The sequence below is a fragment of the Dipteris shenzhenensis genome, chromosome 14, assembly GCF_047967505.1.
Source record: "Dipteris shenzhenensis isolate YYH24624 ecotype China chromosome 14, Dip_SZ_1.0, whole genome shotgun sequence".
Taxonomy (NCBI): domain Eukaryota; kingdom Viridiplantae; phylum Streptophyta; class Polypodiopsida; order Gleicheniales; family Dipteridaceae; genus Dipteris; species Dipteris shenzhenensis.
In genome coordinates this window covers 18,761,061-18,786,615 of record NC_141609.1, presented here as the reverse complement: position 1 = coordinate 18,786,615, position 25,555 = coordinate 18,761,061, and the positions used below count along the sequence as shown (strand labels likewise).

Sequence of the window (25,555 nt, the reverse complement as noted above, 5' to 3'; positions counted from 1 at the left end):
CTTTTGATCCTCTGAATCAAAAGGTGGTCTCTTCATGTAAGAGGAATAAAGCAGCAAACCAAAGACAACTTGAAGAGAAAAATGGAAGCAGCAAATCACAGATATTGCAGAAAAAACCAAAATAAATATTCAATTTTGATTGGTCTCAGTCATCCTTGACTAAAGGTTTGTAGTCTTGGGTTATTATTTTAGAAGGTCTATTTTTAGCAAGAGCCTCCAAATTTAGCAAGTTCAATATGTAGCTACATTCTAGGCATTCCCTGAATTTAGCAAATACTCTAAATTTAGCAGATTTCTAAAAATAATAAGTCTTTGGAAAAGTTTTCTGGGATTCATCTTTACCACAGCCCAAAATAGTAAGCTTTTGAATACTCTCTCTAGACTCTTACAAATCTTAATGCATAATCTAGCACCAAATAAAATTTGATTTTGTTCAAAAAGTTTACAAGATGCTAATCCACCTACGAGGTTTGCATTGACACCTTAAAGCTAGGCAAGGAAACTTTGAGAACAAGAATTATTACTGTTGACTCACTGCACAAGGCAGACCAACCAGCAATTGGACGCAGAGAATAATTATGTCCAGCATGAAAATTCAGATTAATATCATCAGCCTCAAACTTGCAAAAACGTTCTTTCAGAAAAACCCAATCAGTCAGACCAAGGGTCCCCACTCTTTAAAACTCATCAAAGAAGAGACCAACCAACTGCATGTCTTTCTGAAAGATAAAACGTCCAGCAACAGAACCATGCCTGATAAATTTTGACAGAATATGCCTTTAAGAAACGTCCACCGTAGTAGTATAATAAGGAGGGACAACAGACAAGAGAAACCTCCCAAAAAAAGAAACACTCGTGTTTGAGTAGATGGCAAGCGATGGGCATGTATTTAAGCCCATAAAATCCCATCCCATAAAAGAACATTGACAACACAGCTTACCACTCTTTTATTTCTGCACCATGCTGCAGCTTTTTCGGAGGACTTCCTAGACCTTCCATTAACACGTCTATGCCTCCAATGCTCCTAAAATGATTTTGTGCGCGTGAATTTCCAACCAAGGCAGCCCTCAATGTTCTGAGAGTTAATTGTTCCAAAGAAGATTCCGAGAGAATGCCAAGCATCCGCAACTTTCGTACAGTCCTTAGGAGCTCTGTCAGTGATTTCACAGATTAACATAAGGAGAAACAAAAGATGAACAAAGGGATAAATCTTTATTTTCAGGCAATAGCAAATATCTGAAAGCCCGATAGGTCAGTTATAACTGATTACTATAAGAAACACTATGACAGTATGATCATCTTCATGCACTTTACAGAAACTCACCAACAAACCAATTCAAACCTCCTGTCTCCATTAATGGTACAGTGCTACCAAGGGACCCACGTTTCTCCACAGACACCCTTCTTGAACCAGTAGGCTGCATATCCGTATTCCCAGCACCCATTTGAACTAGGAAGTCTGATTGAGCAGCATGACCATCTGTAGCATCCATTGTCTCCGCATCGATAAAATGGGCAACAATTGTGATTATGTATCCAAGCAGATGCTGCAAAGAACTTGATTGCATTCCAACTGATGAAGATGGCATATCTTCCGCTGTGAGAATACTAGCTACAGCTTTATATTGTACTACTGCAGCTGCAAACAACACCACATTCCAGTTGAGTTATAGAAGTTCCAGGGGCTGTAGCAGGCTGTTCATGCATCTTAACACACTTAATGCCACCAGAAACTGCGTACCAGATTCGACTAACATAACACATGCGCATGAAATTTATGGCAAAATCCCATTAATATATGATCAACAGGCCTAAAGTGTAAGGTTTGGAAAACCTGACATATAAGGCAGCATGCACCAGCAAGAAAAGCCATGATACTGGGGCTGTTGATACTTCTCTCAACACAGGTTGGGGATTTCTTTTCATGTACGAGGTTGGGACTTCAGACCACGAGGACCATTGATGTAGTGCACTGCACACATAGCACATTCAATGTATCACACTGAATTTGCTAGATTATAGTGTGTCCCAAACATGAAGAGACCCAATTAGAGAAATATCTTTTGCAACCTAAAACCCTGGCTGTGTACGAAAAATGAAAAAAATGAATTGGAGTTGTCCCAAAGGATGACTGATATCGTGAAAGGCTGCTTCCACGCTCACCTTACAAATCTAAAGGAAGCCGTACCAGAGTTAGCATGGAACTCTACTCAGATAACCAGCTTGACAGCATTGGTATGCATGCCGTTGTTACTTTTAAATCACAAAAGGGGGATATTGATTTCTCAAACAAGTCAAGGAATTGAGAGACACAGATCTAGATATCAGACAATCTTACTCAAGCTCAACTGAAGCAAAAACCAATGGAGCTGGAGAAGTAAGGAAGGCATGCAAATGGGCTATCTACAAGAAAGGAAGGGCAATCATAAGAGAGTGTATGGTTCTAGTTTGTTGCCTTGAAATACCATGTGGGCATTAAATGATAAGATATTCTTAGACCTTAGGGGTGCAATGGGCACCTCAAGTTGAGCATTGAGGGGATGGCGATCTAATTACGTATTCTGGTCTTGGTCTCATAGGTCTTTTTAGCCCTCTGCACACGTTTCTTTTTTTCTTCTTCTTTTTTCAACGAAAGGAGCCTTCTATTAATGCTTGTAAAACTTCATACAAAACAGCAGCCCCGAAGGTGCTGAGTGTGGAAAAGCCGATAAAGGCTGAAAGAAGAAAACCAGCCTGTTCCAGAGAAACCCAGCTCACTGCCTAGGCAATCTCTGGTACAGGGGCTAACAGCCAACCGCAGGCCTATGGACAAGCTTCCGTGGACGGCCAGCCAGAAAAAGTAGGAGATCTTCCTTGGCCACAAACTGGACCATAGGCACGTCCAAAACCTCGAACACACCAGCCTCCTGCCAATCCGAGTGGTATAGAAAAAGTGTGAGTGTGAGTGTAGACAGAGCAAGAGAGTGAGCTGAGAGCTTGAAAGCTTGAGAGCTAAGTTGCAATAGAAGAGTGTAAGAGATACAACTGAAGGAGTGAGATAAGGTTTTGTCCTAGTGACAAAACCTTAGTAGTCACTAACCATAGTTAGTGGACTAACTGCGGTTAGGGGGAAAAACCTCTTAAAGAGGAAAAAGTGCCCCTAACTTGCTTATTAAATTACATTGGTCACTGCTGAATTATATCTATAATTCTAACACCCCCTTGCAATGCCAATGTCATGTACAAGGATGATTAATCACCAAACGGATATAAGTTTAGCGCACTGCGAAATGCCTCAAACTTTTCACGTGGAAGTGCTTTGGTGAAAATATCTGCAACATTGTCATGTGTGGACACAAAGATCATACTGATCTCTCCTGCATGCAACTTCTCTCTGACGTAGTGATAGTGAACCTCAATGTGTTTCGTGCGAGCATGAAACACTTGATTCTTTGCCACTGCAATGGCACTCTGACTATCAGTGAGAATTGGAGAAGGACCCTCCAATGACAGATGAAGATCAGCAAATAGACGACGCAGCCAGACACATTCAACTATTGCTGTGAAAGCTGCCCTGTACTCAGCTTCACATGATGAGGTAGCCACTGTAGATTGTTTCTTGCTCAGCCAGGAAATGCAAGCTTTACCCAAAAAAGTGGACTGCCTAGTGTCATAATCACCAGCCCAATCTGAATCACTGTAGGCATGCATCTGCAAGTCACCCCTGCTGGGAAATAACAAGCCAAAAGACTTCATGCCCTGCAAATAACGGAAGATGCGCTTAACTGCCTGCCAATGCATAGTTTTTGGGCTGTGCATATACCTGCTCACCTAAGATACTGCAAACTGAATATCAGGTCTAGTGTTGCAGAGATAAATGAGGCATCCAACAGCCTGAATGTAAAATGTGGCATCAACTGATTCTCCTGCATCATGCATTGTGAGTTTCAGCCCCGGCTCCATGGGAGTGGCTATGGGCTTACAATCATGCATGTTAAATCTGTCCAAGAGTTTCTGCACATACTTGGACTGAGACATAACAGTCCCACGTCTCTCTTGAGAGAACCAGATCCCCAAATAAAAGTGAAGCAGCCCCAAACCTGTCATGTCAAAGTTGGTCTGCAAATCAGCTTTGAAATCTGCAATATTATCTTCATTGGACCCTGTGAGCAGTAAGTCATCGACCTAAAGAATGATGACTGAAATTTCCCCCCCATCCTTCTTGATGTAGAGGGTGCTCTCAGTAGGACTATTGTGCAGCCCCTTGCTGGTCAAAAAGGCATGAATCTTGGCATACCATGCACGAGGGGCCTGTTTCAGCCCATACAAAGCTTTATTTAGCTTGCATACCTGAAGTGCATTTTCTGAAATTTCAAAGCCTGGAGGTTGTTTGACATAAACCTCTTCCAACAAGTCTCCATTTAGGAAGGCTGTTTTAATGTCCAACTGATGAACATTCCACTCAAAATGTGCAGCCATTGCAATAACAGATCGGATGGTGGTCATCCGGGATGTAGGAGCAAAAGTCTCCTCATAATCTATGCCCTTTTTCTGAGCATAGCCTTTGGCAACCAGCCTTGCCTTGTATCTGTCAATGGAGCCATCTGGCTTCCGTTTCACCTTGAAAACCCATCGTGTACCAATGGCATGTTTACCTGGTGGCAAGTCTACGACATCCCAAGTCTGATTTTTCTGAATGGACTGCAATTCATCGTGCATGGCATTCATCCAATGCACATTGTCCTTTGCTTCTTCGAATGTTGCAGGCTCCTCCTCATCGAGAAGAGTACCTGCATATGCTGATTCCATTGAATTAGCACCTTCCATGTGCCTTACTACACTGCGAGTCCTGCCAGGTAATGGAGCATCAATCTTACTCTCCCTGAGAGTCTGTAACAGCCAATTTGGGACTGTTTTTGCTGCATGTATCTCTGCAATTTCTTACTGAACCACCTGTTCCACTGCCTGTGGAGGTGGCAAGACATTATGTGGCTGAACTGGAGCATGGGAGGTGGCTGTAAATTCTGATTTGCATCAGAAATATCAGCAGGGGAACCCAAGGCAATGGGTAGTAACCCCTCAAAAACATCCTCTGAAGAAGAAGGCATATGAAATTGAGCCTGAGTGTGAGCTGAATTTTCTGCAAATATCACATCTCTACTGACAATGATCTTGCGTGTAGCAAGATTGTAGAGACGGTACCCCTTGCTTTCTGCACTGTACCCAACAAATATGCACTTAATTGCCTTATCTGACAACTTATGCTGAAATTCAACTGGCACATGAGCATATGCAAGGCATCCAAAGACATAGAAATGATCCACTGAAGGCTTTCTCCCATTCCAGACTTCATAGGGAGTTTTTGTTTTCAAAGCCTTAGTGGGAGACCGATTTAAGATGTAGTTGGCACACATTAGACCTTCAAGCCAGAATTTGTGAGGCATGTGTTTGCTTTTCAGCATACATCTGTCCATCTCCATAAGAGTTCTATTTTTCCTCTCAGCTTTGCCATTTTGCTGAGGGGTCAGCCTCACTGTGAGCTGATGCACAATACCCTTGCCTTTCAGAAAAGCATCAAAATCTGCAAACAAGTATTCCCCACCTCTATCTGTGCGCAATGTCTGTATCTTGAGTCCATATTCATTTTCAACCATGGCTGAAAAGTGTTTAAACACCATGAACACTTCTGATTTGCGCTTCAGCCCAAAGACCCAAGTGAAATTGGAGTAATCATCAATAAAAGTAACAAAGTAGAGATGACCACCCAATGATGGAGTCCTCATGGGACCACAGACATCACTATGTATAAGCTGTAATTTTCGAACAGCTTTAACTGAACCATCCTTTTTGAAGGGGAATCTATGCATCTTGCCTAAAATGCACCCTTCACAGGCATGTGGAGGAGGTATATCAAGAGGTGGCAATGCATCAACCATAGAGTGCTTCTGAAGTGTCATCAAGCTGTTGTAATGCATGTGGCCATATCTGGCATGCCATAACTCTGCATACTGCATGGCAGCAGTAGGAGTAGAAACTGCAAGAGCATGGGCTGCTCTTTTCTCAAAAAGATCAAGCTGAAAAAGCCCACGCAGCAAAGTACCAGATAATCTCAAGGCATAATCATTTTCTCTGTCTCGGAGTGGACACTGAAAGGAGATTCTTGGAGATACCAGGCACATACAAGACATCTGAAAGTCTGAAAACTGAGCCATCAATGGCGGTAAGCTCAACTTCTCCTGTACCACGTACTGAATATGACGAGTTGTTGGCACAAGTGACTTTCTTACCAACGGGAGGTGGATGCAAGGAAGTGAAGAGACACTTCCTAGAAGTGATATGCTTGGAGGCACCGCTGTCAAAATACCAAGTATTCAGTGTTTCATTGACCCTGAAAGCTGATGCATCCGTGGAAGGATCATAACTGCAAGTCAAAAAAGCATATGTATCATCATTACAAGTGGCTGTACTATCCCGAGCATCTGGAGCAGCCAGCCTAGAATTTGAAATGCAAGATAAAAAGGCATAATCCTGTCCAACAAAGTTGACTGCAGCATCCCCACTGCCAGATGCATGAGGAGCTGAATCTGAAACAGCCATACCGGAGCTGTTTTTCTTCTCTTTTGCAAGCCTTTTCCTGCATTCTGCAATGTGATGACCTGGCTTTTTGCAGTAATGACAAAAACCCTTCTTCTTGGGCTTACTTGCATCATTCTTAGCCTTTTGTGAAGGCTGTCCTGACCCACTGGAAGGCTGATTTACTGATGTCTTTGCCTGTCCCTTTGTTTTTTACTTGAACTTTGAGAGCATAACTTGTTCACCTGCACGTGAAGCCAAGTTTTTCCTGGTCTGCTCTTCCTGAAGCAGAAGTCCTATCAACTCATGAAAAGTGAGAGGATTTGCACCCCCCCTCAATGATAAGTTCAGCGAGGTATGAAAGCTGAGATAAGTCTCAGGAAGAGAATTCAGAGTGGTGGTAATCATCTCTGAATCAGGAATAATCTCATCAATGTTCAATAATTGCTCTCTGAGATCCTGTAGCTTTGTGAGGTGGACTAACATGGAGTCACCCTCTTCCATATGTGTATTACCTAACTCTCTTTTCAAGAAAGATACCCTTGCATCATTCTGGGCTGCATACATGCTTTCTAAGATATCCCACGCTGCCTTCGAGGTCTTACACGACCGAATATGCGGAATGATAAATCTTTTCACTGAAAGAGAGATGCATGACAAAGCTAAGCATCCCGTGAATCCCATCTCTTCTGCTCTGCAGTAATGGCTATAGCTGCACCAACAACTTGTCCTGCAGCTGCACCCTGTGCACGACCTCTTCCTCCTCCTTGCTGGGGAGGGGTATTAGGTGCCATACCTGCTGGTCGGATCTCATCCCCATTCACATAATCCCACAAATTACGAGAAATCAGAATATTGCGTACCATAAAACTCCAGAGGGAGTAGTTGGTACCATCCAACTTGTCTTCATGTGAAAGACCACCGAACTGGAAATCATTCTGATTTTGCTGGGCCATGTCTGAGAAAGAGATTACAGCAAATACAAAACTGAATTCCCTTGCTGGGAATGAAATGCACAACTCCCAAAAAACACAGCCAAGCACTGGCTGAAAATGCAACTCAGATTTCTGCAATTTCTCTGTCAGAAATCTGTCAAAGCATCAAAACTCTCCCAAAATCTGCCAAAAGTGCTGCAAAACACTTACAGAAAGGAAGTGTGAACTGAAATCTCCAAAATTGCTCTCCCAACACAAAAGCCCCAAAATAGGCCTGAAATTGCAACCAGAAAGGGGCAAATTGATCAAAAGCCCCAAATGTTGCAAGAATTGCACTCTGTCTACAAAAGCCCCAAATTTCACTGCGAAATTGCAGTGTAATCACAAAATCCCCAAATTTCTGCAATAAATTGTACTGCAAAACTGAAAGCCCCAAATTTCGAGCTTGAAATTGCAACTAGAAAGGGGCAAATTTACTAAAAGCCCCAAATCTACAATTTCTGAGCAAAAACCCCAAATTTCTGACCAGATTTGCAATGCTTGCTCCAAGTGCAGCTCCAAATTTCTTCAACACCTGCAAAGTGTTTGCAATGTCTGCCCGCGAATACAAATGGCCGTACTGTACAGACGAGCTGTGTGCTGCAGCCTGTACGGCAAAACAGTACATGATGTATAGCAGGTACGAAGACTGTACGGAACAGTCCGTACGTCTTGTACGGAAGGCAGCGCAAAGAACAGCCAACGAGCTGTACGGAAGGATTCGCAAGTACTTGTACAGACAGCAACCAAAGATCAGTACGGACGAAATGACGCAGGAGCTGTACGGCTGGCGATGACGAACCCTACGGATTGCACGGACGGCGCTGTCGACGAGGGACGTACGGAACTGTACGGCGAACGGGCTGTACGGCGACGATCGCGAACTATACGGAATGGAGCTGCAGGCTGTACGGCGCTGCAGTTGTACGGGCGACAAGACTGCAGCAGACAGAAGGTACGACCAGCAAAGGGAGCTCGCGGGAGCTAGAGTCCGGGAGCACGGAGCAGGTCCAAGAGCACGATCTGCTCTGATACCAAATGTGAGTGTGAGTGGAGGGAGAGCAAGAGAGTGAGCTGAGAGCTTGAAAGCTTGAGAGCTAAGTTGCAATAGAAGAGTGTAAGAGATACAACTGAAGGAGTGAGATAAGGTTTTCTCCTAGTGACAAAACCTTAGTAGTCACTAACCATAGTTAGTGGACTAACTCCGGTTAGGGGGAAAAACCTCTTAAAGAGGAAAAAGTGCCCCTAACTAGCTTATTAAATTACATTGGTCACTGCTGAATTATATCTATAATTCTAACAAAAAGGACACCTCGTCCACCTACTCGATCAGGCCGATCCTGGAAGGCCAAAACCACTCTCCCAAATCCCATTGAACCTCCCTCAGGGGCCTTGTCACGAGGACATGAAAAGAGGACGTGAAAAGTGATGTAAAGTATCTTCGTAACCCAACCTACGCTTAACCCGAGGTTAACCATGGTTAAGTGTTGTAATGGTTTGGCCGTGAGGGACTGGCTAGAGGAAGTGCACACTTCCTAGAAGTTCCTAAGGGCAAAGTTTAGGTGCACCACTAGGTCCTAGGAGGCAAAGGCTTGAAAAGAGGGGTCTAAAAGTTGGGCCCAAGGTTGTCCTTGGTATGGGGGTTAGGACTTTAATGAAGGGGCAAATGGCAAGGAGGAGGTGCCATTTGTCAAGCATGTGTATGCATGCCCTTCCCCCACCTTCCATCTCTCTCCCCTCACTCTCCCAGAGGTGTAGGACGTTTTTAGTTGTTCTTGCACAGTTTTTGAGCTGTTTGAGCTGTTTCAAGCCTATCTTTAGCCGTTTTAACACTGTTTTGACTGTTCCAAGGCTAGTACGCACTTATAGGAAGCGCCGGAACTCATTTTTGGACTTTCGAAAAATTTTCATACAGACTGTACGGACATTCATATGTGTTCAGCTGCCTCCAACAAGTGCCCTGGGTTGTCTTTTGCTGTGCTGGACCTTTGTGCACATGTTTTTGGCTACGTGGTGGCTTCTGGAGCTGTTTTGGAGCTGTGCAGGCTGCAGGAGGAACTTTCCCTGTTGCTTTTGGCACCTTCTCTTAGGAGAACTCAGTCACAGATCCCGAGGCAATCATTTCGGGACAGATCTGTGAACCATCTTTCCTCTACAGCTCTTTCTTGTTCACCCTCCGCTCTCTACCTTCATTTCTCTCTTCTCCTGATTGCTGGAAGACACCTGCACCCTGCGGGGAGCTTGGACATAGGATAGGTGCGAGGAAGGAGCTCGCCCCTCTGCCGCAGACAGCAGGAGTTGGTTCCAGGTTCGGTTTTTCCTTGTTCTTTCTTGCTTTGCAGCTTTTTGCAGTGCATGCGTGTTGTGTGTAGTCCTTTCAAGACTCCAACAGGTTCTAGGAAGCACCCAAAGGCAAGGGTGATCTTGTGGAAGGCCTAAGGACAGTGTGGATGCATGTGATAGCCTTGAGGCTGCCTTGAGCTCAGTTTGCCAGCGGTTTGGATGCCTGAATGCCTCTAAGTCGTGTCAGATCAGAAGTGAATGCCTAGGTATGCCTTGCCAGTGAGAATTCTAGTGGTGCATTGGGATTAGATGCCTTGAAGACAAGTAGAGGATTTGCAGAGAGGAACAGTGCAAGGTTCAACCCTTGTTGTAAAGCATTTCCATTCAGAAGCATTAAATAAATACCCTAAGGGGCGCCAAGGCATTTGGGGCCAGTGGGTGCACTGTGTACTATTTTCATTGAGCAGGGGCATTCTAGCCTCACCTTTGTTGTTGTTGAAGCTTGTTTCTAAGTTGTGCTAAGTGATTTAAGTGACTGAAACTTACATTGTGGCTATTTATGAAGTTTATGACTGAGTAGAAGAAGATCACTGCCCTTTTGTTTATCAAAGGCCGGTTTCAGTGGTTCCATTGCCAGGATCGTCACCATCTTCCTACAGAGGTGGGCCCTTGTAGTGTAGGGTGAAGGACACCTTCAGTGCAATTGTTGCTATAGCCATCAATCTTAGCAAGCATGTCACACCGTGAGAGGTCATTGACCATTTCAGAGCAAGAGGGGCAGGATGAAGACAAAGCATCAGAGAGCTTTGAATAGGAGCACAATACCAACAGGGGTGATGACCAGGAGGACAGTGGGACTCATCCAGTCGGAGGACTCACAGGATGAGGTAGATGAGGCAAAGGAGCTTGATCCCAATGCACTTTGTCAGCTACGAATGTAAAGTGTAGCGGGAGCCCTGTCGCAGTTGCAACATGCTGTCACAGAGATTATGCAAGCTCCTCCCCCTATGGTTGCTTTCCCTGGAAGCAAAAAGTCATCTCAAAAGAAACATAAGAAGCATAAGAAGACCCCTAGGCATGTTTCTTTCAGTGGACAGCCGTCAGAGATGCCCTCGATCACCCCTGTAGCGGGTCATGCCAATAACTTCCATTCAATCAATCAGGGACAGCAAGCCCTTCCTCAGCCCACGATGCATCCAGGATATTTCGGAGGGGGATCAATTTTTCACGCAATGGTGGCACCATCCGCAGAGGCACCCGGAATGCCAAGTAGCTTTATGGGCAGCACGCAGCCGGGAATGCAGAATTTCCAGCAACCTATGATGGGTGGAATGCCCCTTGCAAATGCCAATATGATGTACTCAAACATTGGGATGTAGCCTGGAATGCAGACAGGAATGCCTGGGACAATGGGCAATACTTGGAATATGCCACTAATGCAGGGAGTGGGACCTGAAATGCCAAACCCCACCATGGGTACGGTTGGAATGGCTCAGAATGCGGGAGCAGTGATGCCCCCACCGTTTTTACAGGCCCCCGTTTATGACAATAGGCAAATTGAAAGATTACAAGGAGGGAGGGGCAACTGTCAAGTTTGAGACTTTCAATGGGATGCAGGACAGATTGAAGGCTTTGACATTCGTGCAACAGTTTGATGCTGCCTACTCAGGTGGACACTTCACAGAATCCTCCAAAGTCCGAAAGGCAGCCACCTTTTTGAAGGGCAATGTGCTCCAATGGTGGACCAACCTCCTCTTGCAAGGCAAAGCACCTACCACTTGGGTCGAATTCAAGCAAGTCTTCTCAGCAGCATGGCTCACTACCACTTTTGAGGTGGATATCATGACCGCCTGGTACAGGTTGGATGCTGCAAATTGCAGAAATTTGGAGGACTACAATAAGAAGTTTTGGAAAGCCCTACTGCCAGTGAATTCTTACAAACATGTGCCGCTGTCCGAGCAAATTGAAAGATATTGCTGCGGGTTGCCAAAGGAGATTCGGGACTATTGCACAAAGACAAGGGTTTCCAATATGTCTCAGTTGGTTGAGAATGCCACTACAGCTTATGCACTAATGCAAGGGAAAGTCTCTAGGTTCAAAGGAAGCTCACATGAGACATCAAGGCCAAAGGGCAGCAAGACGGAATCCCCTAAGAAGTTCAGAAAGTTTTCGCAGCCCATGAAGGCAAAGTTTGTTGGAGGACAGAGGCGAGTACCAACCCGCATGCCTGATGAGGAAAAGCAAATTCTCTATGATGCCAACAAGTGTTATATTTGCAAGGAGGAAGGCCACAGGGCTTTCGAATGCCCACATAAGAAGCGGAAGTTCCCTCGTTCTGAGAAGAGTGAGCACAAGGAGGAAAAGAGGACTGATCAGAAGAATAAAAAGCCCAAGCCCACTACTGGTCTTTTGCCAGACTTGATTGGGGCTGTTCACAATACAGATGCTATAGAGTTATGCCGGGCATGGGGCAAGATAAGAGACCAGACAGCTCTGATGTTTTTCGATCCGGGAGCCAAGGCCAATTTCATCTCTCCAGAGCTGGCTGGAAAGTTAGGAATAAGGGCAGAAGAGATGGGTCCTTTGTGTGATGCAGATATGGCGTGTCCGGGACTCAGCCAGTCAGTTACTCCAGTGATAGGCAAGCTGCGGATGCATATTCAGAGCTACGTGGACATAGAAGAGTTCTATATTATGCCGTTGAATGGTTGTCATGTGTTACTGGGGATACCTTGGCACTTTCGTGTTGGGGCTGTTTTGGATACAAAGAATAAAACAATCACAATCACTCACCGTGGCAAGACCCACGTTCTGGATGCTAAATTGAAGGGAGAATCCATCCCTGTTGTATTTGCTTTTGCCATTGGCAACGTAATGAAAAAGCATCTTTCAATGTACTTAGTGTTTGCATCTGAAAAGAAGTCTGTAGAAGAAGAGTCTCATTTTTCTAAGCTGGAAAAACAGCGAACAGATTTTCTTTTTCAGTTTAGGGACTGTTTTTCTGACTCACTTCCACCGAAGTTGCCCCCTAAAAGGCCAGAAGACCACACGATAGATATAATCCCTGGTAGCAGTCCTCCTAACCGACCTCCTTGCAGGGTCAGTGCAGCCTAGCAAGAGGAAATTATGAACCAGGTCAAGGACCTGCTGGAGAAGGGGCTGATTCAGCCCAGCTCTTCACCTTACTGCTCACCCGTGCTCTTGGTCCAGAAGAAGGATGGATCCTGGCGGATGTGCATTGACTATAGAGCCCTCAATAAGATTACCATTAAGAACAGATTCCCCATACCTTGGATAGATGATATTTTGGATAGGTTACAGGGGTCTGGAATGTTCAGCCGCATTGATCTAAAGAGTGGTTATCACCAGATCAGAATTCAGCCAGAGGATGTTCACAAAACCGCATTTCATACCACATTTGGTATGTATGAGTTTCTTGTCATGCCATTTGGGTTAACTAATGCACCCGCCACCTTCAACAGAATGATGGACAGGATTTTTAGAGAGCACCGAACTTTTGTTGGCACTTTCTTCGATGATATCATCGTGTTCTCTCAAGATGAGGCTGAACATAGGAAGCACCTGGCAATTGTTCTCGAGGAGCTACGGAAGCATAAGCTACTTGTCAATGCCAAGAAAAGTGAATTCTTCATGCATGAGATCCATTTTCTCGGGCACATTGTTTCCAAGGATGGAGTTAGGATGGACCCTGCCAAGGTAGAGGCCATTAGGAATTGGCCATACCTGAAGAACATCCATGAAGTACGCAGCTTTCTGGGCTTGTGCTCGTACTACAGGAGGTTCATTCGGTATTTTGCAGAGATTGCATCTCCTTTACATGCCTTACAGAAGAAAGGGGTCACTTTCAGATGGGGACCCAAAGAAATTGCAGCTTTTGACCTACTAAAGAAGCGACTCTGCTCAGATCCTGTGATTATTTTGCCAGATCTTCGCAAACCGTTCACTGTCCAGCAGATGCATGTGGGAACAGCGTAGGAGGGGTACTTATGCAGGATGGAAGAGTCGTGGCATACAAGAGTAGAGTGCTCCACAATGCTGAAATGAATCTTGGCATCTATGAGAAAGAGATGTTGGCTGTCATACATGCTCTTTCGACCTGGAAGCATTATCTTTTGGGTGCTGATTTTCATGTTCAGACCGATCATCAATCACTGCGGTACTTTCTCACTCAGAGAAAGTTGTCTGAGAAGCATATGAGGTGGGCAAATTTTCTTTCTATGTTTCATTTTCAGATTGTGCATGTGCATGGGAAGAAGAATGTTGTTGCAGATGCACTCTCACGCAAGCCCACTCCAGATGCAGTGTCTGTTAAGCCACAAGTTTCAGCAGTGACCATTGCATATCATGATGAGCTTGATGCCATGAAGGATCAATATGCCAATGATGCTGATTTTTCACAGATTTATGATCAATTGGTTGATGGACAGAGGCATGAGCACTATACTCTTAAAGACGGATTTCTGATGATGCATGGCAGATTGTGTGTCACGAAACAGTTGAGGCCCAAAGTGTTGACAGAGAGTCATGCTCCACCCTATGCAGGACACAGAGGCATTGATGTCACCATCAAAGCTGTGGAGCACTATTTCTTTTGGCCATCATTGAGGAAAGATGTCGAGGGGACATGCATCACCTGCCAAAAGGTGAAATATGACAGGCAGAAGCCGGCTGGACTGCTGCAGCCTCTACCTATTCCCGATCGACCTTGGCAGAGCATTGCCATGGATTTTATCTTTGATCTTCCTCGTACACCATTTGGACATGATGGGATATGGACCATTATTTGCAGATTCAGCAAGCAGGCCCACTTCATTCCCATCAGAAAGAAAATTACAGCAGACCAGATGGCGAGACTCTTTATGTCTCATGTGTTTAAACATCACGGGATGCCTCAATCAATTCTCAGTGATAGAGACCTGCGGATGACAAGTCTTTTCTGGAGAGGTATCTTTGAGAATATGGGTACCACGCTGAATTTCTCATCCTCTTTCCATCCCGAATCTGATGGGCAGTCCGAAGAAGCCAATTCCACTGCCCTTGATCTTCTCAAATGCTACGTTTCGGACCAGCAATCGAAATGGGAGCAATTTCTGCCACTTGTTGAGTTCGCCTACAACAACACTGTACACTCATCCACGGGGAAAGTCCCCTTTGAAATTGTGGCAGGAGAACGGAAGGTACCTCCCATTCTGCATACGAAAGAGAAGATTTTTGAAGCAGACAGATTTGTGGAAAGTTTGGATGTTGCTTACCAGAAGGTCAAAACAGCCCTCCAGAAAAGCCAAGAGAAGCACAAACGAGCAGCCGATAAGCATTGCCGCGAGTTGCTCTTGAAAGAGGGCGATTGGGTGCTGCTGCGTTTTCAAAAAGCACGACTCAGGAAGATAAAAGACAAGACGAAAGTGTACACAAAGCTGAAGATGCGGTATTATGGTCCTTTTCAGATTTTTGAACGCATTAATGACGCAACTTACAGGCTGAAGCTACCTGCCACTTGGACCATACACAATGCCTTTCATGTGAGTTTATTGAAGCCTTTCCAGGGTGATGTGCCTATTGACCTGCTGCATGAGGATCAGCCCGAGGTGGAAGAGTTGGATGAAATCTTGGTTCCGGAACAGATTTTGGCACATATGGAAAGAAAAGTAAAAGGTAGAGTTTCCCATCGCTATCTGGTGAAGTTCATGAATTATCCTGCACTGGATGCGAAATGGATGGAGGAGGGTGACCTGGCAGACTCACCTCAGATTTTGCAGCTCTACCTCGATGCGTTTCAGCTTGCGCCAACTACGGTACAGGCTCCTACAGGTTCAGCAAAGCAGAGATCTGGAGCATTGCCTGGTGCCCAAGAGGAGGGTAGCACCTCCCCTTCCTTGATTCAGACTGCTCATATATCTGGAGATCGCTTGGTGGCACCGATTGTCTCACCCGAGATGCTGCTTGCTGATAGTATTTCTGCCGTGAGGTCTCCATGATGGGTGTTCGCGACACTCGACATAGAGGATGCATTGATGTATGGATGGACTCTCGAGCTCTCCTAGCCCATATTATCATTGCAGGTTGTATCTTACAGATGATGTATATTCTGGTATGGGCTATTTCTGCCTATTTGTACTTTTTCAACAGCAACCTAGGTAGTTTGCTGTTTTAAGAGGAGGGTATGTCACGAGGACGTGAAAAGAGTACGTGAAAAGTGATGTAAAGTATCTTCATAACCCAACCTACGCTTAACCCGGGGTTAACCATGGTTAAGTGTTGTAATGGTTTGGCCGTGAGGGACTGGCTAGAGGAAGTGCACACTTCCTAGAAGTTCCTAAGGGCAAAGTCTAGGTGCACCACTAGGTCCTAGGGGCAAGGCAAAGGCTTTAAAAGAGGGGTCAAAAAGTTGGGCCCAAGGACAACCAACGTTGTCCTTGGTATGGGGGTTAGGACTTTAATGAAGGCCATTTGTCAAGCATGTGTATGCATGCCCTTCCCCCACCTTCCATCTCTCTCCCCTCACTCTCCCAGAGGTGTAGGACGTTTTCAGTTGTTCTTGTGCAGTTTTTGAGCTGTTTGAGCTGTTTCAAGCCTGTTTTCAGCCGTTTTAACACTGTTTTGACTATTCCCCCTGCAGAAGGACCAGCAGTAGTAGAGGCAACCACTGTAGCATTGGCTGGCCTCATATCAGCCCCAGAAACAATATTCCACAAATGCTTTGCAACAAGAATATGTTTCATGAGATAAGACCACATCGGATAGTTCGTGCCATCCAACTTATCATCTTCACGAAGACCTCCAAATAAATCTTGATTGTTCCCAGCCATAGCAAATGTGATACCCTGAAAAAGACCTGAAAACCCAAAAGCCTCAAGGCTATCACTGCAAAAAGCTGACTGTCCAAAAATGACAGCAAATATCTGCAAATTTCTGACCCAAATCAAAGGGCAAATGCAGATCTGACCCAAATGTGACTGTGGCAGGCAATGTTCACTGCAAAAACAGCAAATCTCGCAAAAGCCCCAAATTCAATGAGGGCAAATAGGCCAAAAAGAGGGCAAATGCAGAAAAGCCCCAAATTTTGCTGAAATTTTTGCAAATGTGACCCAATGAAGGATAATCTGACTCAATGTTCTGCAAAAGTGACTCAATGTCTGATAATCTGACCCAATGTATAGCCTCAAGGCTTTAAACTGAAAAAGTATGATTTACTGTCCCAAACACCAGCTGAAATTTAGCTCCCAACACAAAAGCCCCAAATTTTGTTGACCTGAGTGATGACGTGGCACAATGTGACAGTCCTGAACCTGAAATTAACTGAAAACTTCAATTTTTGGAAAGATTTCAGTTGTCAACCTTGTCCAAAATATTGTATTGACAGGTTGAAGGTCCAGATGTCCAAAGCCCTAAATTTTCCTGTTGGAAATTAGGGTTTGACAGTCAAATACTGTCCAAAAACAGTAAAAGACTGCAAATATTGATTGTGTATTATCTTCTGGTCCCCTGAGCATAAAGCTGAGACTGAAAAGACCTCAGCAGATAGAATATAACAGGCCACGAAGCTGATGTAGCAGATTGAAGTGCAAAAACGACTGGAGCGTAACTGGAACTGCGCTTAGGCACCTTGAAATAAGTGCGTAACTGCAGGTGTTTTGTGTAGGGATCTGAACAGGTCGCGATAGCAGAACGACTCCTGCAGACGACTGTGAAGAGGTGACTGAAGGTTCACGGAAGCTGGGCGCCTGGATTCACTGAAGCGTCGCTTGAACTAGGCGTCTACTGAAGGGAAGTACAAAAGTGACGACTGATGGCCACGATACTGTGTAGAACCTCGAAACTGCTGCAGCTGGAGCCTACGAGGAGTCACCTCAGTCTGGGAACAGCAAAGAGACGCTTGGTGGCGACGAAAGAGCTCAGGAAGCCTTGGACAGCAAACAGAGGAAACGTACGGTGATCCGTACGTATCTGTACGGAAGTCCGTACAGTTGTACGGACAGTACAAAAAAAGAAGGCGCAGGAAGCAGATCTCGCTCTGATACCACTGTAGGATCGAATGAAGGAGAAAGAGAGTGCAGGTAGCAAAGTTTGACTGAGTTAGCCATCACGTCAAATCTTGGATTATGAAAAAATCTAAGTACAAGGTACTTGTACCTAGACCTAGGACTAAGTGTCCTAGGTGTCACATAGGACTAAGTGTCCTATGTGGCCTAAAAGGCACTAACACTATAAGTGCCTACATTTATGCCTACAAGGCACATACCATGGCCTATAGGGCATCACTAGAACCACCAGAAGATGACCTACATCAACCTCTAATCCTATGGTAGATTGAGAAAGTCTAAGATCTAAGAAAACACAAGAATCCCCTCTTGAAATGCAGTTCAGTTCACGAGGATAGATTCCTTCTCCAAAAGCACTAGCGTCTTTGTACATGAAGTCTTGAAAGTTAGGAACATCTGGTACAAATAAGTCATCTATAAAATGCCTAACTTGGCTAAGCTTATGTAATATGATAGGGCAGGTATTGATAGAAATAAGACGTTGCATAAACTCAAATTCATAAGTGAAAAGATAAAAGTTTGCTAAAAAGACGGCACAATTAGTGCCCATGGGGATTCCTATAATTTGTTGAAACAAAGAATCACCTATTGTGATGTAAAGATTATCTAAAAGAAAATCTATCCAAGAGCAAACATCTTCCACACTTACTACCTTTGTGTATGTTTTCTTTTTAGAACCTATGTCATGATCTTTATTTTTTAGCCACAAAAAGTTAAAGCATAAGGCTGTTTTCTCAACTTTTAGCACTTTGCATCTATCTTTGTCAAATCTCAGCTTGAAAACTTCAGCCACTAGCTTTTTTATTCTAAACTTCAGGTCTTCCAGCTCGATCTTTGTGTAAACAGTGGTAAAATCATAGGTTTGAAGAAGAATAGGAGACTCTTTTTCCTGAATGCTTTGAGAGGAATTAAAAAATTTTACAACATGAATCACTCCTACAGAGTCATTTAAAATCCAGCTTAAGCACGAGGGGACATCTGCCTCTTTTAATAAGTCCCTCCAAAGTTCATGGACACTAGGCAACATGGCTTTGAAGCAATAGCTTAGCCATTTAGAGACATCCGTCAAAGTAGTCTCACAAGCAGCTGCAATAAATCTTGGCTTTTTTGGAGTTTTGTGAAACTTCCAAGCAGCACAAAGAAAAGGTATACTTAGATTGCAAACAAACCTAGAAGACTTGCAAAAACTCTGATGTTTTGAGATCAAATCCTTTTAAGAAACTAAGGCACGGGCGTAATTTTGGCAGACGAGTTCACTTCTCTCAAAAGACATTCTAAGTAAAACTTTTTGCAAATAAAAACAAAGTTATTGAAACATTTGTCCATATAAGAAATGACAAAATTCCTATGGAATTTTCGAAGAAGACTTTCATCTTCTTTAGAAAGATGGTTACTTTGCTTTAAGCAATTAACCGCAGGGACTTCTTCTAGTTTCAAAGCAACTTTCTTCAAAATCTTCCCTTTCCATTCTGATAAGATATTTTGAACTCCTAAACATTCTTCTAACTGTAAAACAAACTTTGAGATTCCCTTATCAATAGCTTTTAAAAGGCAAGACTCTTTAAAAGAGGCTGTTTGACTTGACTACATCCCTGCTTCTCAATACAGCCTGTTCACGGATCACCTTTATTTGGTAGAGGCTGTTTGACTTGACTACATCCCTGCTTCTCTTTGACTTGACTACATCCCTGCTTCTCAATACAGCCTTCACGGCATCGGAGGACACGACCTAGGAGATTATTGCAAGCATCATCGTGCAGCACGTTTGGAGATCCACATGTATAAAGGCTATTGATGGCACATAGGCCCACCAATAGCCTCTGTACATGACTTCCAGTTGGACAGACATTGTACATACCTTGTTGGCCCCCTGGTCGAGGATGGAGGGGACTCATATGGTCTGCATCAGCTAAGAGGAGGTTGTTTCTCAAAGAATGGAGAGGTAGTCCTTTCATCTCTGATTTTGGTATTGACATGGTGTGGCAGTTTCAGCCACACTTGGTTTCTTTGAGGCTTTGCATTCACCTATATCACTTTTTGTTCAAGCTCATTATGATGTATTTATGCCTTAAGTGCTTTGCTCTTGGCTGCTTCTCTCATACTTAATAAGAGTTGGGGGGCGGGGGGAAGGATTTGAAGTCGCATCAATTAGAGAGTGTTTGCCATCGAAAGCGACATACCCAATGGTGTTAAAAATTGGCAGACTTCAGCTCATGCAAGTCCATCAAAAGATTATCAGTATCACCTTTATAACAAGCACTAAGCCACCACTTGTTTTGTTATGTCATCAATTCACATAGAAAGAGTAGTAATAATAATATCCGTTTCCCTAATTTTGTGTACACCTTTTGTTATGTGACCTACTGCACATGAGGAAGGAACAAATGGCAAACAGAGAGTCCATTCCCTTATTTGAGTGCATGTGTGTGTGAGCGTGTATGATTGTACATGTAGCACCTCTGCTTACACTTTCCTTTAAACCTGCTAGAATTCCAAAAACTATCAACAAAAGCCCTGGGGCAATTTGTGAACTGTAGGTATCAAATGCATAGGAAACAACCGCCACACAGCGTTTGCACCCCACAATCATACCTTTCATCAAACTCACGAGTGTCTGCAATCCTCCAGCAAATCTGAATACTTGCCGGTTGTGATTGGAGCGAGTCATGATTGCTAAAACATGTAGAAGGCATATGCCTACTTCCATTACATAAGAATTCAGACCAGCCACACTTGCTTCAGCGATCAATTGCACTGCAACAGATTTGGAACAACTTCAATGAGTGAAGAAGAGATGAAAACATTGAAGGTATACACCTCACATTTACTCACAAAAACAGCTAGACAATATCCACAATATATATCTGTTCCCTAGAAAAGAAATCCTAACAAAGCAAAAGTGTTTCCACCTGTTAAAAAACTACTTTGATACTTCCAATCTACCTTAGACAAGCATGAACTTGGTTGCTTCCAATATCTGTCTTCTATGTTCTTGTGTTGCAGTAAGTACCATTATTCAATCTATCCTTTCATACAGGCATATCATTGAAAACGCACATACCTTCATTAGGAGAGTCTAACCCCAATGGAGATAGAGACTAAGCCACTAACTAGGACACGTCTTAGCTAGTTGATGCTGCATTTATTGGAGATTGGTTGGAAATTTGTTTCGCTTCATCAATCCTTCTCGCTTTTGCAGTAGGGTTGCTTTGTCACTATTCTTCAAAGCCAAAGTAGAATCATTGGAAAGCTGGTTTACGAGTCCGTAAGTATCTGAAACTACATGCAATTATGGGATTACTTACCCAATAGGTATCGAGCTTGGTGAGCTTTGTGATTCACATTGGGCCAGAGATTGGGAAACTTGTACTCCACATCAAGCTATTGCTTAAAGCAGGTTGTCAGGTGTTATTCTTGGCCCACCAAAGGTCACTCTTTCCTCCATAGAGGCAGAGTACAGAGTGGCTTGTTTAGGAACTTGCAAGTCCATTGGCTTAAATGGATACTAGAGGACATCGACTTTCTTCTAGAAAAGGTAACAGTTATCCTACAAGTTGCCTAGCCATTGCAAGAACCCAGTGTTCCATGATTGAGAAAATCACATCAAGGTTCAGTGCCATTTCATCTGGGAGCTGCCTATGGACCGGCTAATGGTGTTGCAACATCAGAGAATACCTCTATTTGTTCACCAAGACTCTCCCTCCAGAGCGGATGGAGCATCTCATCAGATGAATGGGCGTCGTCCCATAGTGAGTCAGTGAGAGGAAGTGTTGCAAGTCACTGCCCCACTGGTGAGCTCCCATATGTGGAGGACTAGAGTACAGTCGACCTAAGTAGTTCTGAGAAGGAGGAAGGGGGAATAGATGTGTCCTAAGTCCACAGTTATTCGAGCACCTAAGGCTGCTGCTCAGCAGCACAATTGTCACCATAATGGATGCCTTTTTATAGGCTTGATGAAGGGGCTGGCAGGGAGCCAGAACTAGCTCAGCAAACCCACCTGACCAGATTGGCCATCCAGAAAGTAAGATCTGCCCCTCCAGTTGGGTCTATATGAGGCTTTTCCTAGCCTATATAAGGAGAGCATTCGCTCTATACATTCCATCCCTTCCAAAGGCAACAAAGGAGAGTTTTGAGAGTCCATACTACTGTCTATTCGATCTGAGTTTTCCTGGCTATAGTTTTGACGGCCCTTCACACCAGATGCTTATAGCTCACCTTGAGCAAGTTTTCCCACATGTTGTGAGATTGGAGAGAGATTAAGTGATCTTTCTCTGCATAGGGTTGCTACAGCAAGCAGGCCCTTATTCTAACAATGATGCGATTGCCAAGACTAACACATCTTTTGGAATTTTCTACTACCTTAACTCTCTTGATCTTTGCCTTTGCTCAGATCTTGCATGTCTCACTTACTCTTTGCCTTTTATAGACATTGATCTCTGATCAGTTAGGTAGAGGTCAGGCAGGGAAGGTTCACCCATATGCACTAGGCATTTGCTAACGTTTACTCCTTTCAAGGAGAAACGTCAATTATTATTCCACACGGAGAGAGCGTCCTTATAGGGGAAGGTAGCCACACCTCACATAAGTCCCAACAAAAAACCAAGTATGCACAAAGATTGTATACCTGCACTACAGACGTAGCAGATCATCCAGAATGCCTTGGATTTAGCTAAAAAGTTTCTCAGGTTTGGAAGATACAAAGGATAAGATGGCAAACCTAAGCAGGCCATAGGATAGGTAGAAGGGTCTGATAAGACAAGTCATACATGTCTTCGTGTCATGTCAAACAATTGGTCTAGACGCATGCATAGGTCAAATCCGCATGATCCTAAAACGTATAGCTTCAGAAAAGGAAAACCCTGAGCAAGTTCACAAATCAGCCAGGTGTAGAATGAAGGTCACTGGCTGGGTTCTGGTTCCTAGAAAGCTCAGAAAGTGCTTTAATTTAATTAGGAGAGTAAGCTTGTAGATCATCTCCTGCCATCTGCCCCAGCTTTCTGTCCTCTCCAAGCCTTGATTCAATTGCAATTTCATTCAGCCCTCCTTCCAAAGTGTGCAACCTTCAGACTCTTGAAAGCAGAAAGGGACTTCTATCCTTGTAGATGTTCCGGAGAGCTCTCTCTCTCTCTCTCTCTCTCTCTCTCTCTCTCTCTCTCTCTCTCTCTCTCTCTCGCGGAGACTACGCCCTCCTCTGGCACCACAGCGTGAGACAGCCAGACAGACGTAGATCCGAGATATCTTCACCGCTCATAGACGAGCCACCACAGTGCCGGGTTTCGGATTCTGAGTTCCAGTTCCAGTTCCAGTTCCAGCTCTCTCTCCTCATTCAAATAGCGCATGATATGACATGACATGACATGATATGATACAAAATGTTTTGTTTTCGATTTTGCTCTTTTTTATTTATTTAAGCATAGTATAGTACTCAGCAAGGGCCTTAGTGCGCCCTTTGCTCCAGCCCTTTCTGGCTTGTATGAGTTTTTTTCCCTTTTTGGTGTTTCCCGCACTTTGTCCCATAGGCCCGCGAGGCCTCCCATAGATGTTAATATTTCACCACAATGCGGTCAGACGAGTGACACACACTCCACATACGACACGGAGAGAGCCCAAAGTACGCATGATCGAGTCCGGCCTATCTCATCCCTTCTCAGAGGCGACCACCAGAGATGAGGCATCACCCTTGACATAGCCCACCGGATCCAGAGATCGAGGAGACCACGCCCTCCCCCACGTCGTGAGACAGCTCAACAAACACAGATACCAAAGCTTCTCACATCTCATCAAAGTGCCACCAGGTTACCTGGATATATGGAACCTGAGCACGTACTAGGAGTGCTAGCCCTGAGCGCCTGACACGCTTCTGTTACTTTGCTACTCTAGTATTTTACTCACTAGCTAAGCATGTTAGCATTTTAGCTTTTGCTTTCAGTTTTTCAGTTTTTCAGTTTTCAGTTCTCAGCAAGGGTCTTAGTGAACCCTTTGCTTCAGCCCTCACTGGCTTGTATGAGGTACTTCTTGGGCTTCGCACTTTCTCATAGGCCCGCGAGGCCTCTCTCGCAGACTAGGAGTGCTAGCCCTGAGCACCAGACACGCTTCTGTTACTTTGCTACTCTAGTATTTTACTCACTAGCTGAGCATGTTAGCATTTTAGCTTTTGCTTTCAGTTTTTCAGTTTTCAGTTCTCAGCAAGGGTCTTAGTGAACCGTTTGCTTCAGCCCTCAGTGTCTTGTATGAGGTACTTCTTGGGTTCGCACTTTGTCTCATACGCGGGTGCAAGGCCTCTCTAGCAGATGTTAATATTTCTTTCTTTCTTTCTTTCTCTCTGAGTCTTCAACTGATGTTATTCAAGCCGTTTTTTTAAGATAGAATTAGTAGCTAGTTATGCATCTAAATAATTGGGGCTGAGTTGCCTTGAGCACTCCCTCAACTCTGGATACCCAGACGTATTTGTAGCTTTTTTGGTGTGTACCTTGTCCCATAGACCCGTGAGGTCTCCTGCAGATGTATTTGTAGCTTTTTTGGTGTGTACCTTGTCCCATAGACCCGTGAGGTCTCCTGCAGACCAGCGATGCAGGCTAGACTCAGCATGGGATACACCTCACTGGCTCGGCTAGAGAGACAATGCTTTCACTCCCACTTCCAGGACCCTCGGACCAAGGCTCTTCTCTTCGACTCCTTGGTCCGACCAGCCGGTATGTATGGCAGCCCTTGTTGGGGGCCTAACATGTCAGAGATAGAGTGGACACAGGTGGAACGCCTGCAGATCCTCATGCTCTCATGGATGATCCGGGGGAAACCGTCTGTACCACATCACATCATTGAGGCCGAGGGTCCCTCGAACCTGCAACAGGGCCAAAAAAAAGGCCCCTCTGGAAGCCCTATGGGCACACCCCCGACAGTACCAGGGCCTCTCAACAGCCACTAGGGCTGTCAGTCCCCCCCCCCCCCCCGCGACTTGTGACAGGGATCAGGGCCCCCGTGGGCTGCTTCTCTGTCCAAAACCCACCCCAAACCCTCCCGATTGCTCCTTGGACTGCTCAAAGACTATCATAGACAGCCTTTAAGGTGCAGGCACACCCACAGGGCCACACAGGAGGACCTGCAAACAAGAACAGAATATTCAGCCTCCATTCATTCAAGAAAAAGGGACAGATTGAGATGCTATCTTTCTTCATTTCTGAACAGTAAACAGTGACAATCTCACGCACTGTTAGACCATCACGACGACACGGAGCTATGTAAAAGCTCTGCAAGGCAATGGAAGATTTGAAATCTGAAAATGAGAATCTCAAGAAGGAGATGGCAGCCTTAGAGACTACCGTACAGGGGAAGCATGCTGAGTTCACACAGAAAATCACTAAGGGGAATGCAGATATGCTAGAATGGAAGAATGTGGTTAAGAAGGGTGCAGCAGCCCCCAAGAAAGAGATCATCTCTGAAGCTCTAGAAGAAGAGAAAAGAAGGAACAAGGCCTTAAATGTCTTGGTCAGAGGCTTAACAGTTGGAGATACTCCTATGTCAGATGCCAAGATTTTGTTCACCAAAATGGGAGTCAACCTCACATGCAAGACAGCATGGAGGGTTGGTAAAGCTGAGACCCCAACAAGACCCCTTGAAATGAAACGTCAAACAGCTATGGACAGGTCTACCCTCATGCGCATGAGGGCAACCTTGAAGGGGACCAGA

General features: G+C 44.6%; 1 protein-coding gene and 1 pseudogene across 2 annotated transcripts in view; one reads left to right on the top strand and one right to left on the bottom strand.

The window, feature by feature from the left end:
* LOC147894296 (binding protein) overlaps positions 1-25,555 on the bottom strand; it is a 254,131-nt gene that overhangs the window by 189,203 nt on the left and 39,373 nt on the right. For both annotated transcript variants that reach the window (XM_087384649.1, XM_087384650.1), the window contains exons 5-7: positions 20,462-20,623; positions 1,325-1,639; positions 941-1,151 (exon numbers count right to left, since the gene is read on the bottom strand). In XM_087384649.1, coding sequence (XP_087240775.1) covers positions 941-1,151; positions 1,325-1,639; positions 20,462-20,623 — 688 coding nt within the window. The remainder of the gene's footprint in view (positions 1-940; positions 1,152-1,324; positions 1,640-20,461; positions 20,624-25,555) is intronic.
* LOC147894297 (uncharacterized) lies at positions 11,652-17,564 on the top strand (annotated as a pseudogene).